The sequence below is a fragment of the Ostrea edulis genome, chromosome 2 (assembly GCF_947568905.1).
Source record: "Ostrea edulis chromosome 2, xbOstEdul1.1, whole genome shotgun sequence".
In the NCBI taxonomy this organism is placed as follows: Eukaryota; Metazoa; Mollusca; class Bivalvia; order Ostreida; family Ostreidae; genus Ostrea; species Ostrea edulis.
Window position 1 is genome coordinate 100,767,868 of NC_079165.1, and position 16,388 is coordinate 100,784,255.

The following is a 16,388-nucleotide window of genomic DNA, read 5'->3' on the forward strand; positions in this document are numbered from 1 at the left end:
CCACTTCTCGCATATGTGGTACAATACGTCTGAAAAAGTTAATATTTCTGCGAGGAGCAGAGACAGTGATTTGGTAGAACATTTACTGGATCCAACAATGTATCTCTGTACGGATTTTTGTGAAGTTTTGGAATCCGGTATAGACATTGTAACTAGACTCTATTCGTTCCTATGGCTGGGGTTTAAAACTGAAGCATGACTTGTCGTTTTGAAAGGGAACTTAAACTGGGAGTATAAAATGGATTACCAAATGTGGAATTAAAACCAAGTTCGTTTAAAATACAGTTGTAATAATGAGCCTTACAAAGACAATGCTTTTTCTAGCTTTACCAGCTGGTCCTTATGTAACCTATCTAATTCTTTCATCAGTCCTGGTTTACTAAACACAGAAGGATAAATGGCATACGCTTCTGTTTAAACGTGTCTAATACGAAATTTTGATATTCTTCTTATACTTTTCATCCATTCTGACAAGGTATCAAGTTCGTCTTTTTCATATTTAGCCCATCGATCTGGATAATCTTCATAAGAATTCATCATAGATATGACGTGAATGGAAAGATTGGGGCTCTCTGAATTTAGGACCTTTTGAAATAAGTGATTCAGATCATCATTTTCAACTATATCGACATCACCAGTAAAGACATGTTCAGCTGAACTATATTTGAAAGAACAAGAATATACAGGAGGAATTTGTATAAGATGGTCCATATTCAGGCACTGCAAAGTTTGTTATTAAAAAGTTTGAATGTAATAGCAGAAGTATATTTGTAGGAAATACTGGGTGTATTATAGAAGTAGGAAATATTAGAAGCAGACTTGAACTTGAAATATGATGGAATACAAGACGGAATGTTTGTTTTTATGACGAAGACTATTGCTTATTTTGACGACATCTACCTTTGTAAGTAAATCTAAGGAACGGACAGCGTGATTTGGAAGTATTATCGTCAGTACCCGCGGTGGTTTAGCAAGCCTGTGATGAGCAACATTCATAATCACAGAATTCAGTCTATTCTGGTGTTGTGAAATCCAATGAAGGGCTAGCTTTACCTTCTTCACATAACGGATTCAAAACTTTCAATGAAACTGAGTAAATTGTCGTACGAAAACTACATGTATTTACAAAAATGTCAGAGTGAGAGTAGTCACTCGGTGAGATGTAGAACCGCTGGACTTGGTAGAGGTTAAATGAGCTGCCATAGATTCAATAAAACTGGATGATTATATAAAAATTGTTTGCGTTTATTTTCTACGTCATAATAATACAAATAAGGTATATAAATAGACAACATGGACAATACTAGGCAAGTTTTTGTGAAAAGTTTTGAAAAAATTGCACATATGGTAGAGGACAATGATGAGTAACTTCATTCCAGTAAATAATGTGCTTTGTATCATAATAACCAAGCATCTTTTTAAAGAAAAAAACCTTAAGTTTTGTGTTCTAATATGTCGCCAAGATATTAGCGTAATGAACCTTCGTATACATGTTTTTGTAAATTTGTTTCTTCCCGATTATTATTTATAAGTAAGGATTTGTCTAGGGAAGGGAGATCTGTAAAAATGATCATGCACAATATTTATTTGGAAAGCAATTGAAAATAGTACGACATTTTGTGATTGCAAACTAGATATTGCACAGGTAAGGAGAGATAAATACAGGGTTTTAGTTCTACATGTTTTGGTATGTACCAGAGCATATGTATTATCGCTTCTCACCATACTTTCACAGTGAATTATGAAGAAACTATGGACAATTTATTTACTATGTATATGCATGTCGGCACATGAAAAAACACTCAATCAGAAAAGCTCAGGTGAGCTAAGCATCAGTGAAAGATTGGTTATATATTGTTTATAAATTTTCACTCATTGTCGTGAAGGGCTGCAAAATTTAGGCCTATACTCGGCGCTTATGACCTTTAAGCAGGGAGGGATCTCTATCGTGCTACACCTGCTGTGACACGGGGCCTCGGGTTTTGCAGTCTCATCGGCAGACCGCCCCATTCAGTCGCCTCTTACAACAAGCAAGGGGTAGCGAGGACCTATTCTAACTCGGATCCCCACGGGATTCAGTGAAAAATGCTTCTATACAAATGCAAAGCTTTTTAAAACAACATAGGGAACCGGATTGCATACAGAACAAGAGTACCGCAAACGGTACAATATACGCCCGTCAGACAGTGAAATTCAACAAACGGTACAATATACGCCCGTCGGACAGTGAAATTCAACAAACGGTACAATATATGCCCGTCGGACAGTGAAATTCAACAAACGGTACAATATACGCCCGTCGGAGAGTCAAATTCAACCTGGAAGCATATTATCCACTCTGAATTGATACAACACACGTTCTGAATAGAAAAGCGGGTATTGGTGCACCAATCCATCTGACATATGAACTGATTATGTATTTCTCTGAGAGGCAGGTAGTGACAAAATGTCGGTGCAATATCTATCTATGATGATAAAAAGTCCTGGAAACCATTTGATCTACTTTTAGCCCTAAAGTAGGTCATGGTGCACCAATTACGTTGAAATGTGAACTGATTATGTATTTCTCTGAGAGGGAGGTTGTGACAAAATTTCAGAGCAATACCTGTGACCATACCGAAAAAAAATTTGGAAAACAGTTTGACCTACTTCTACCCCTAACGTAGGTCATAGTGCATCGATCCAACCGACATGCTAAATGCACTTGTATTCCTCCGAGAGGAAATCTTTGTCTAAATATCAGGGCAATATCTTTATCCATAATGAAAAAAGCCCGGAAAACTGTCTGACCTATTTTTAGCCAAAAGGTAGGCCAGGGATAGACCAATCCAGCTGAAATGCAAAGTGAACTTGTATTGCTCCAAGATGAAGCCTGTGACCAAATTTCAAGGCAATATATGTATCCATAATGAACAAAAAAAGCCAGGAAAACTGTTTGACCTATTTTTAACCCAAAAGTAGGTCAAGGACGGGCCAATCCAGCTAAAATGCAAACTGAACTTGTATTCCTCCAAAAGGAGACCTTTGACTAAATACAGGGCAATATCTGTATAAGTAATAAAAAAAAAAGCCTGGTAAACTTTTTGACCTACATCTAGTCCTAATGTAGGTCATGGACGGACGGACCGCCCAATTCGACTGAAATGCAAACTGAACTTGTATTCTTCTTAAAGGAAGCTTAAAGGTCAAGTGTAATAAAAATAGATTTGAAAATAAAGTTTATAATTCATTTAAACCTCTTTTGAAAAGTTTATTGATGTGTTTATTATTTTTTTAAATCCAGGTAAATGCGCAAAATACCTATTCAAAAATCGTTGTTTATATAGAAACGAATGAAGGAATTGTCGCCCTTTCTTATTACGTCATTTGAGACAATTGTAGTTGTTTACGCCTGTATATCATCGTTTTAATTTCTGTGAGAAATTGCCAGTTTTAGCAACACCGTGGATAGTGACGGTGAAATACCGTAGATACACTTGAGTTTAGGGATTCAACCTTTTATGTTTGTACCTGCACCCGGCGTTTCGAAACCATCAGGTAGTAATATTTATATGATATATACATGTATATGTTCGACAAATATCTCATCGGAATCTCATTTAGAAATTATTTACCGGGCAAGTCCATAGAAAATGGGAATGATATTGGAAAAAAATGTTCTATCAAAAGATAACCTTTGTATTTTACACAATCTAGGCTAATCAAAATCAGACTTCATAGATACTCGCCGTATACTCAATAGTAGCGATTGTGAGCGTATTTTAGGATCTGATTTTAACTAGATTGACTCTCACGTTTGTATTTTTTATGCGATTTACTAGTATGAGATTGATCAGATTCAGATTCAAATGTGTTTAGCTAGATATATATTTAATTGAAAAATGCCTTTTTGAAAAAAGAGCAACAAAAGACAAAAGAAAAAAACTTATTGTGCACAGCGTTATTTGTACCCCCCCCTTTTTTTTTTAAAAAACATCTACATGTAGATACAATATCATAAAATGTAAATTAGGCCTATTAGTACATGTAATTTCTTCACAACACACGTCAAATGAAAAAAAAAAAAGCTTTGGAAATATTGGACTGACCTCGCAATAAATAAGGTTTTATCAAAATGGGTAGTTTAAATTGAATTCATTTCCATTTTTACTATACTTTATTTTTTCAAAATTTATATAGTGAAGAAATGAAATGATGAGTCCCTTATAAATATAGTACGAGTACGACAATATTCGAACTAGGTAATGGGTGACATTAATTTTTATGTGCAATCACAAACCCAATGAATACAGTGTCGCATTAAAACCAATTCAGTGGTGGATGTAGAGATGGATGGATTGCATCCCCCTTTTTGGGTTGAACTTTTTATAATTGAAATACATCCCTCAACTTGTTTTGTAGGATGCCCAGGTAATATCACTTTGCACTTTGTTTGGAGTCAAACAGGATGATGCGTCAGGGCTGATGGGAACCTGATCCTCGTTAATTAAAAAGTGTCGCTCACTGATCCTCGTGGCTTAATCGTCACAAATCTCAGTGTCTCTTTTCAGTGTCCAAATTCTTCGAAATTTAGGATCTTTTGGGAAAAGAAACATACTTAATCCCTGTCCCGATTTCACATTGCAGTTCAAAGCAGCGCATTGTACCATAAATACAGGACTTTTCTATGTAAACACTATAAAAGCCTACCAATGCAATCGAAAGTTGTCTCAGATGACGTCATAAGCTACGAGCGATAACTCACGTCACAACACATTTATCGATCGCTCAGGTAAAAGTTTGATAGTGCCGTGTAATTCACGCCAAGTGACTTTTATCAAAATTGCCATGGAAATTCATCCATAAGTGTACGACAGACATTTTTATGTATAAAACTCAAGTTTTAGGAAAATCACCGTACTTGACCTTTAAGTGTAAATTTCAGGGCAATATCTGTATCTGTAACGAAAAAAAGTCTGGAAAACTGTTTGACCCACTAGCCTTAAAGTAGGTCAAGGATGGACCAATCCAGCTAAAGTGCAAACTCACTCTTATATATCTTGAGGGAGAAATTGTGACCAAATTGCAAAGTCGTACATGCATCTGTTATGGAAAAATGTCTTGAAAACATGACCTCGGACGGACGGACAGCCAGCCTGCCGGACAGACGCACGGACAGCGCCATAACATAATACGGGCGTATAACAATTGGTGAATCCTTTAGCGAAATGCGACCAAAATAAAACAATTTTGCACTCTTAATGCAGATCAATGGGATGAGGTACATATGTTCATAATATTCAGTTCATCACAGATGGTACAGAAACAGATGGCATTTAATAAATAAAAAATATAAATTCATAAATGTCTATCTAGAAAGCCTAATTGTTATTAAATAATTTGCTAAGACGTTTTTCGGTTTGAAAAGTATTAGCATTAAACCTTGTCCCCCTTTTAAGCATACTATCATCATTATAATCAACAGGTTTTTTGTTCACTTGACTATATATCGGTTGTTCACTTTGACTTTGTGAAGTATCCGTGTCACAAGTATTATCCATGCTTTCTGTGCTGCTGTTCCTAGTGGCGTCCGTTTCGTGTTGTGGATTGTTTTCTGAGGCGAAGTACTCTGGATTCGATACTAATACTAGATCGGAAGTATCCATACCACAAGTATTGTCCATGGTTTCCGTGGTGCAGTTGCTAGTGGCGTCCGTTTCGTGCTGTGAATTGTTTTCTGAGGTGAAATTCTCTGGAATCGATACTGACTCTAGATCGGATGTGTTTGAATGGACAACATTCTTAGTTAGAAGTATTCCGTTTTCCGCACTGTTCATGTTATTTCTGCTAAAGACAAACGTTCTTGCATCAATTTCTTACGGTACTCATGGTAAACTGTCTATTTTTCAAAACGACTGACTAACGTATGAATGATCTCACCGTGAGCTCCTCCGCTTCCTGTAAACTAGACAAACTGTAGTGAAGACAATGATGAAGGTGACAGCAGCACCCACTCCAACATATAATGCTACGTTGGTATCTGTATTTTAAAGACCAAAGATAACTATTTATTGGTATACTTGTATGTTTCTAACTTTTGTCGAACTACTTATTATAAGTTTCCAGTTGTAGCAAAAGAATTTAAAAAAAAAATACACCGAAAGAAACCTCACGGCAGAGGAAATCCTCCTGGAGAAAAAGAGTGATATACATGTAGTTCTAGAGATGTACAAGTATGTCTTACAGGTATATCAATGTCGATTCATTGCAAACATTTATTGGTTATACAGAACTTGAAGCGCCTATTTGGTATCTATTGCCGTTTAGTGAAATGGGTATTTTAATTCTTATTCAAGTAAGTGCTATCGGAATTTTTAAATTGGCGATATCACTTATCAAAATAGGTCATACCTCCTATTCGTATTGAATTTATAATATCACCTATCTGAATAAGAATTTGTAATATCATCTTTTCAAAAGTGATATCACTTATTCATATTGAATAGATGATATCACCTACTCAAATATCCGTCTTGTGACAAGTGAGCGACATGATGTGTCCCTTCGATATTTGGGTAGCATTAAGAAGGCATAGTTGTGGTACGATAGAAACGGTTTGTGTAAATGGTTGATATTCCATATATTTTACAAATATTTTGCGTTAAAAGTTTTAGTGGATTTCTTAGATCCACCCCTTGTGCGTTATTGACTTCCCTGATTCATTCTAGGAATGTTTGTAGCTCCTGTTGGTAGGATAGTATTGTTGAGGTTTTTTTAAACACGAGTACATTTACATATATGTATCTTTCGTTCGGACTTTCACGTAAACGTGCGCTAGCAAATCCTCCAATTTACCGCATTTGAAAGTCTCGGAGTTGGTGATCTCATCTTTTGATGTCAGGTATTACCGATATTACACAACTGTAATATTATTATATTTGTGTTTGCTGAATTCACATTTTCAATCACTGCTTTCATTTTATCATGAATTATGGTCGAAAAACGACCTTGCATTTTGACGTTTGCATTCATCTTTGTTTACGAGAAGTGTATTGGAAAAAACGAATTTGACTGGTTGTTTATTTTCATAACATAACCAATCGCATTCAATTTTACACCATAACAAATTCTCCCTCATCTATTTTTAGAAACACGTGATATCATATTAATCAATAACTATAAATAATACACCGCGAAGCGGTTTTCAAAATAGCATAAACTGTCCCAACTTAGTTTTTATCGTAAAATGAGAGAGATCAATTTCATTCCATATAATTTATTTCAGTAAATCGCGCTTGATATTATTTGATAAACAATTCTAGATAAAATGTGAATATCATATTGCGCGGACCAATATTGCTGTAGCAACAAAATAGAAACAGAACAGCCAAACGTATTGTGACTTCATTCCTAGGACATGCGATATAAATAATGTTAAAAAAGTCTGATGTACCTATGAAATTGCGTGGTACAAGTAAACTTGAATTTTATATAATCAAATATCGTTTCACCAAATATTTGGATTTCATGTTTGTACGAAGTTACACCTACTACTGTTACTCCAAGGAAGTCTCTTTTATAAAGCTGATGTTTTACGAAAATGCTTTTTTCGGTTGTTGTTTTTTTTTAAAAGGAAGGGTTTTCAAGATTATATAAAATTTTATCTAAGCAAGGTTATTTTTGATATAGGACTTGCATGGTGTTCGATGTTAGTGCTACATATTTTAGGATTTTGCTATTTCAAGGCGTTATATTTCAATCGGTATGATTTGCATATAAATTCAAATCCTTTCATAATATATCGAAACAAAAAGATGAAACGAAGATTGGATAAACATATTTTGAAAGAGGTTTTCCTTTAAATTTCATTGTAAAATATTGTTACTTTTCGTGGCAAAATACACGATACATCTCAACTTTTATCGGTATCTTAATGGAAAACATGATTTTGTATTGTTTGGTTTTGTAATTCTATATTTATATTTTCTTTTATCTAAACTTGTAATTTTGAATTTTGTTAAGTGACAGATTTAAACAGTTTCATACGATATTTACAGACAATTTTCACTCTCAATTAATGCGTGCAATCTTACATACCTGAATCTGATTTCATCGCTGTGGAGTTCATAAGGTGAGTGGTACTTTTCATGGTACTATTGTTGAAAGTTTCTATGATATAAAATCGTGATATTGAGTTAATTATCATTACAATACGTGTGAAATTACATCGTTAAAGTCTCCTGCACTAATGCGACTTGAGCCTAATGATTATGGCGCTTGCTTCGCAACCGGGAGGTTCTTTGTTTGATCTCCGGCAGTTGTGTCAAACCTAAGATGCTTATGCTTGCAATTGAAATAGATAGCGACTGTTTCATCGCTAAGCTCTCAACATTAGATGAAAGTCAAATGTCTTTCAAACGACTTAGAAAGATTGAAAACGTGTCATGGTAGGCATTGCCACGTAAAAGAACCAAAAGGTCCAATAGCTGCAAGTGGCGTGAATGAAGCTGTGGTACGCCACCTAAAGCTGGTGACATCCCAGTATGAATGACATGATTATCAAGTGAAACATAACACAAGAAATAACTCTATATGAAGGACTTCTTAGTACGAGTTAGCAAGGTTAAGAAACAGAATACACTTAATCAGTTAGGCAAACAAATTTAGTCTATAGGAATCTTAGCACTATAAATACACATATATACAATTGAGCAAGCAAGCATGCTACAAACGACAAGGTTGAGACTTTCCAAATTACATGACCCTTGAACCCGTGCTTGTTGAATTCAACAATATAGTACGTTACTTTTTGTCGTGTACTGTGGATGACCGTTGGTGATGGTGTCGCTGTTGATCGAGGTGGCTGTTATAGTGATGATTTCTTACATACAAAAGAATTAATTCAAGGTTAAAATTCTTAAAGACGAAGCAAGTTATCTGCATACATTTGATTTACCTGGTTTTCCACCTCATTAAAAAAATAAATTGTGCGAGGTCTTTCTGAGTTTTTCCGAGAAATGGAAATTAACCATTGAGCCTCTCCGCTAATAGGGTAAGAACTCGACACCATGATAACGGCAGAAACAATATTTCTTAATAATTTATCTAACACATCACTGACTTTGACATGACGATAATGGTACAGGCCCTAAGAATATACCCTAAATTGAAGGATTCCGAACAATGAGGTGCATAAGAATAATAATAAAAGTGTAATCCTCCAACGCGACAACGTATTTTGCCTCTTATCTGGTGATTTTGGTGTCGGTAATATATGGCGGATCTTTCTGAAGAAAGTCGTTTGAAATATTGATCCTTTTTCCTTTTGTCGGATCTTTATTTTATGTTTGTTTGTTTTTATCTTTTCGAGAATGTGTTTTTTTTTCACACTGAAAGCCACCAGTTGTAGACCTATGATTCTCATCCTTAATGGCTAGTTTGGAGAGGATTGTTTCTCCTTTAAAACCATTCATTTCTGATATAAGATCAGTAATAAAAACAACATAACACTCTAACTGGACTGGCAACGACACGCAGCAGCTTGGACTAGCAACGACACGCAGCAGCTTTAATGTTGTAACAATACAACGTACTATAATTACGTCAATGTAAATACAAATTAGTATTAGTATAAAGTTTAAACGTGTTGTCTGCTCTACGTGTCGTCCTAAACTGATTTTACATCGTTACTCAATTAAAACCGGTTCTATTGAACTGCATGACTGAACATACCTATACAGGTATTCGAATTGAAAACTTGAAATATCCGGAATAATCCATTCATTATAATTACCAAGTAGAAATTGATTTCTTTCTAATTCGTTCCTCAAACGAAAGAAATCACATATGTTTTACGTCTCGTCGAGAATTTTTCATTCACGGACGCCTAGACACATCAGGTGGGATCTGGGCACCTATTCACAAAATATCTTACGACTAAGATCAAATTTTACAAACACGGTAATTTCCTTATTTTTCATTGCTTGTAGCCTTTCTTAATTAATATGTAAAGTACATCCATGGTTTATAAAAGTTGAATACATATTTGTGGCCTTGGGATCGGTATTTGATTATCAGACAGAATTATGTTTTTCATCTTAGTCGTAAGATATTTTGTGAATATGGGCCTAAGAGGAGTGGGTATCCCCAGTCGACCGGTCACACTCGCCGTAAGTCCCTTATCTTGATCAGGTAAACGGAGTTGATTGATTGACTGTATATTGTTCTCGAGAATTGTTCACTCACATGGATACGTCACCATTGCTAGTGAAGGACTGTAAAAGTTAGGCTTATGCTCGGCGCTTACGACCTTTGAGCAGGGAGGGTTGTTTATCGTGCCAAACCTACTGTGACAGGGAACTCGGTTTTGGCGGTCTCATCCGAATGACCGCCCCATTTCTACGTCAGTGTGTAAAGAACGGCCTAACAATGGGTATAAAACACGTCAAGCAGCTTTTGACCCAATGGCAGTTTGTATTGGCAAACTAGATTGTTATAGAGACCTTAGAATTTGCGAAATGCTGACTTTGAAACCCCTGTAAAATCAACTTGTTTGTCAGTAGCCTGTTTCAATTTAAACACTGATCATACGCAGAAAAAACTCTTGTCTATCGAATCAGTTGAGCTAGATGAACACCATATGGAAGGTGAAGATAACGAACAGTGATCAATCTCATAACTCCTATAAGCAATACAAAATAGATAGTTGGACAAACACAGACCCCTGGATACACCAGATGTGGGGTCAGGTGCCTAGGAAGAGTAAGCATTCCCTGTTGACCGGTCACATCCACCGTGATCCTTATATCCTGATCGGGTAAACGGAGTTATCCGTAGTCAAAATCAGTGTGCCAAGAACGGTCTAACAATCGGTATGAAACATGTCAGACAGCATTTAACCCAATGATAGGTTGTATTGACGGACTAGATTGTTATAACGACCATAGAATTTGCGAAATGCTTACTTCAATCGAGACTGTTGAAACCCCTGTACCATCAACTTGTTTGTTAGTAGCTTGCCTCGATTTAAAAACTGACTATACGCAGAACAAGCTCTTGCGTATCGAATCAGTTGAGAGATATAAACACCATATACAGGTGATAATGGAATATTGCTACATAAATATGGGAAGTTGACGATGGAGAAGCTGAAATAATCCCGTTTGTCATACAGTTGAGTTGTCAGTTTGCCGTTAATGTCTACTTTCAATAAAATATCTAAGTATGAAGCAGAAGTGGACGACTCCGTGGTGTCTTTTATTTGATGTTCACCGGGATATATCGAATCAACATATGAATGAAAGTCATCATTGTTAATAGACAAAATGTCGTCGATATATCTAAATGTTAAATTGAAGGCCACAACAAGATATTTCTTCTTCTCGCGTACAAGTTTTTGAATGAATTCTGCTTCATATGAATATAGAAACAGGTCAGCTAACAAAGGAGCACAATTCGTGCCCAAGGGAATTCCAACATATGCAGATTATAAAGGAATATTGCTACATAAATATGAGAAATTGACGATGGAGAAACTGAATTCACCCCGTTTGTTATACAGTTGAGTTGTTAGTTTGCCATTAATGCCTACATGTATTTACCGTTTATATCATGTTCAATAAAATATCTAAGTACAAAACAGATGTGGAAGACTTTGTGGTGTTTTTTATTTGAAGTTCACTGGGATATATCGAATTGACATTTGAATGAAAATGTCACGATTACTTTTTCCTTCTAAAACCTAAAATAATATCTTATTTAGAATATATTGTTATCAGAAGTTCTCATTAAATAAGACAATTGAATAACGGTAGCTTGGGAGATCACACGCTAGATCATTACTTTAGCTTTACTCACGAATATTAACTTTATTGCTTGCGCTAAATCGCACAAATACACTTTCTGATCTGAATAGCGTTCAACCCAGTTTGAAAAAGTTAGTGAATAATATTATCAATAAGTGTTGAGAAGCTAAAATGAAGTCATGGTAGAATAAAAGATACTGAACTTCACTTTCATTATTGAAATAAATGAATCGTAATAATGAAAACACAACATTGTAAATTTTCTCGTTCAGTCAGTAAAATATGAATCTCTGATAAATGTAAAAGAATTCTAATCGATTTAAAATTACCTGATGAACTAATTCTAGCGCCTTTCACTGAAATAAAAGGAGATATCATAAAACATTAGGTGCGTATTTAATATGACACTTAAAATATGTATTTTAGGAATATGTAAAAGATGAATGAAGGATTACTATCCTTTAAAATGAATTTCATGTATTTATTCTTAAATAGAAAATTTTATATCTACCTTTGAAACATATGAAGTTTATATTATTATTACAGGATTTGCTTTTCAGTAATTTCAAAGTAGCATTGTCCCCAAGAACCCAACAGAACAGTGTTGCCGTTGGGAAAATTCATGTATTTAATTCTTAAATTGAAAATTTGAAACCTACCTTTGAAACATATGGATTTTATATTATTATTACAGGATGTGCTCTTCAGAGTACCATTGTCACCAAGAACCCAACAGAACAGTGTTTTGAACTCCTCTATAAAATTTAATTGATGCGTGATATAAATGAAGACATTATCATTGAAAATAGATTTATTACAAATATCATGAAAAGGCGAATATTACGAACAGTGATCAATCTCATAATTCCAACAAGGAATACAAAAGTGAGGTAATACCTGAGTGTCTCCGCCAGTAGAACTGTCTGGTTATTGATGTCCAAACAGTTACTTCCCGTGTTACATTGAACAACCTTACCAGGAGGCCTGGATTGAAGTTATAAGGGTTGAATACTGTCTTAGAGCGTTTAAAGCACGCTTTTTCGGCTTCAAAGTACGTTTGCTTTCCAAGGTTATGGTAGGTGATGTTTTTGTCTGTAAACAGGTGATGAAAACGGAATTAAAAATGATATATTCACAATATGTGTTTTAGCAGTTGTATGTCAATTTCTAAATTTGATTACATTTTCCTTATGATTACATTTCGAAAAAATGATTATGTTTCGAAAAGTATAATTTAGAGGAATTAGATTAAAACAGTTATTGTGACATCGGAGAAATTTTGATCGTTTTAAGTGATATGAAATCACGTTGCACAATGGATGTGAATGGTTTAGGAATTGAAATGCCATAGATCATCATTGCAGATACGTCTTATTTCACATTATATTCACTTTATATGCCCCCCCCCCCGTTTCTGTATTTTAAGCAAAGCATACTTATTAGGCGAATATTACGATGCATTTTATATGATTATCTTAACTTCACTGTGTATGTACATGATACTTAAGGTTTCATACCGACTGGAAAGACAAGGTGGATTTTCTTTGTACCATTGAAAAATAAAGACTGAAATTACATATAGTTAAACGGTCTCCAATAAATACCCGTAGAGCTTGATACGACTTGTTGATCTGCTTTAACTTCAACAAATTACTTTTCATTTGATATACCTTTTGAAGTTTTATTTTCTTTGGGGAATTTCCCACTCAAGAGCTTTAGATGAGCATGAAGTGCCAATACTTTATATCATGCTAGTTACTGGGTGTCATTTAGCAATGTTTACCGTCACATGGGACCTTAATTTACACGGAATCATCCGATAAAATTTAGTCATGAAGGTAAAGATCACGAACAGTGACCAATGCAAGGTGAAGATAACGAACAGTGATCAATCTCATAACTCCTATGAGCAATACAAAATAGAGAGTTGGGCAAACACGGACCCCTGGGCAGACTAGAGGTGGGATTAAGTGCCCAGGAGGAGTAAGCATCCCCTGTCGACCGGTCACATGTGAAGAATGTGCAGGGTAATACTATCCCTCAAGTTTTCATATTTTACTTCATCACTTTCCAACTGAGGTAGTGATTAAAGTCCTGTTTGTGTGGTTTGTTGTATCTATTGGTTATATACAAGATGGAGGGCAAGGCGGATACACCAGCTACGTGCTTTATGATTATTGAATCATTATTCTGAACAATTATCAGCAATTCAACATCAACTTTATTTCTTGTACAAATTAAGCTACAGAGTAATATGTATTGATTTGGACTCTTTTGACTTTTCATTGTAATATATGGTATAGTCTTTATCTTATATAAGGTATTAATTCATTGAATTCATTACCTGCTATCCCCACATGGTGAACTCTAGTGCTTGATAACACTGGTTATTTTGATCTTTTTCAGATCTACTGTTTACGTATACATATACTTCGTATCATGCACTATTGGTATAGAAAAATTGCAATTATCACCGAAAAGATCAATTTGCTATAGATATAAAAATATATTAACGCTCTGGGGTGATGTTGCAGGACATACGACTATCAACAGAGGAATTTAAGTCTGGGCACCATCCCTGACAGTTACCCTTTTAAATATCTTTGATCGAGGTCCTGGAATAAAAAATACATGAAAAAAGAACTGTTTAGAAATTGAAAAACGATATTTTATGGCTTCAAACCTTGAATAACCTGACACAGTGTCAACTGGGTGTCCTCGCATGTTGTTTGCTGCAGGGTGTAAGTTACGGGAAATATCTTCAAATTCAACCTGGCAATTACACATTGCTTGCCGTCCTCTGTCGGTTGATCTGCTTCCAAATCAAAATCCCTCACTAAGGAAAAAATATTAAATTTGATAAGATATACATTGCTTTCCTTCGTATTCTTTTAGAATAATTCAATTGTACCTGTACACCGCAATTTGATTGGTTCACTTGATTTTATAGCCATTCTTTGAATCGTATAAACTAAGTTGCCGATAAGGCCCGCCACATATCGTCCTTGAAATGACGTCACAATATGTTTGGCTCCTCCGTTTCCATTTTGTTGCAATGGAAATATTGCTCCGCATCATACAAAGTAACATTTTCTTTAAAAAATTAGTTATCAAAAAACATCAAATTTGCCTCACTAAATTAATTAATGAAGAATGAAGGTTTCTACTAATTTTATACGATTCACGGTTTATAATGCGCAAACTGCCCCCATTTATTAAATATCACATGGAATTACTAGAAACCATTTTCATTCCTTGAGGATGGATTTTTCTGACGTTGAGATATATTTTGTATGTAACAACTATAATAGAATTGTGAACGTGTACATTCTTTTGAGAAACAGAGAAATGGGTGTCACAGTTCTTATTTTTCTGTTAAGGTTATTTCAATATCACGTTTTTATATGAAAGGTGAAGATAACGAACAGTGATAAATCAAAGGACATTTTGAGTCCATTCAGCAGGTATATACTCGTGATTCATTACAAATTTTGTCATTCTTATGACGCATAATTTATTCAAAAACTTCTACATGAGAACAAAAATATCTTGATGTGGCATTCAATTCCACATTTAGATATATCGACGACGTGTTATCTATTAACAATAATTTTCATTCATATGCCGATTCGATATACATATATATTCCTGTGAACTCAAAATAAAAGACACCAGAGTCGTCCACCTCTGCTTCATACTTAGATATCTTATTCAATGTAGATATTAATGGCAAACTAACAACCCAGATTTATGACAAACGGGATGAGTTCAGCTTCTCCATCGTCAATTCCCCATATTTATGTAGCAATATTCCATTATCACCTGCATATGGTGTTTTTGTCTCTCAACTGATTCGATACGCAAGAATTTGTTCTGCGTATGATCAGTTTTTAAATCTAGGCAGGCTACTGACAAACAAGTTAATGGTACAGGGTTTTCAACAATCTCATTTTAAGTAAGCATTTCGCAAATTTAATTATGGTCGTTATAACGATCTAGTTCGTCAATACAACCTCGCATTGGGTCAAATGCTGCCTGACGTGTTTCATGCCGATTGTTAGGCCGTTCTTGACACATTGATTTTGACTACGGATAACTCCGTTTTCCTTATCAAGATAAAGGGCTCAGGGTGGGTGTGACCGGTCAACAGGGGATGCTTGCTTATCTTAGTTAGCTGATCCCACCTCGGTTTACCAATACAACCAATCATTGGACCAAATGCTGTCTGAATTGTTTCATACCTTAAACGATGGATAAGCTGAAACGATCCCGTTTGGTCAGAAAGTGAGTTGGTCGTTTGCCGTCAACATCCATACTCAATAAAATATCTAAGTACGAAGCAGAAGTGGAGGACTGTCTATCATTAAATTATATATACAATGACGTTATTCAACTGTGATTTGTATTGAGATTCTTTAAAAGTCAGGGAAATTATTGATATTTGTATTGAACATGCGTATTTCAACTTTATGGGCTTAGTCCTTGTCTTTTAGATTTTAACGATCTGTTTCTCTCACAGAGACTACTGTATTGGTTTAGGAGAGGGTATAATGGAATCATCAGGCCATTTATTTGTCTGTCTGCCTATCTGTCTCTGGATAAGAT

At 35.2% G+C, this 16,388-nt stretch overlaps 1 protein-coding gene across 4 annotated transcripts in view; it reads right to left on the reverse strand.

Moving 5' to 3' along the window:
• Positions 1–1,221: 1,221 nt before the first annotated feature.
• LOC125679262 (uncharacterized) overlaps positions 1,222–16,388 on the reverse strand; it is a 62,242-nt gene continuing 47,075 nt past the window's right edge. For 3 of the 4 annotated variants that reach the window (XM_048918357.2, XM_048918358.2, XM_056155755.1), the window contains 8 exons: positions 14,467–14,619; positions 12,681–12,875; positions 12,443–12,538; positions 12,113–12,139; positions 8,786–8,860; positions 8,077–8,148; positions 5,920–6,019; positions 1,222–5,826 (listed from right to left, as the gene is read on the reverse strand). In XM_048918357.2, coding sequence (XP_048774314.2) covers positions 5,361–5,826; positions 5,920–6,019; positions 8,077–8,148; positions 8,786–8,860; positions 12,113–12,139; positions 12,443–12,538; positions 12,681–12,875; positions 14,467–14,619 — 1,184 coding nt within the window. In that variant the 3' untranslated portion in view covers positions 1,222–5,360. The remainder of the gene's footprint in view (positions 5,827–5,919; positions 6,020–8,076; positions 8,149–8,785; positions 8,861–12,112; positions 12,140–12,442; positions 12,539–12,680; positions 12,876–14,466; positions 14,620–16,388) is intronic. The other variant, XM_056155754.1, reaches the window with a different exon arrangement.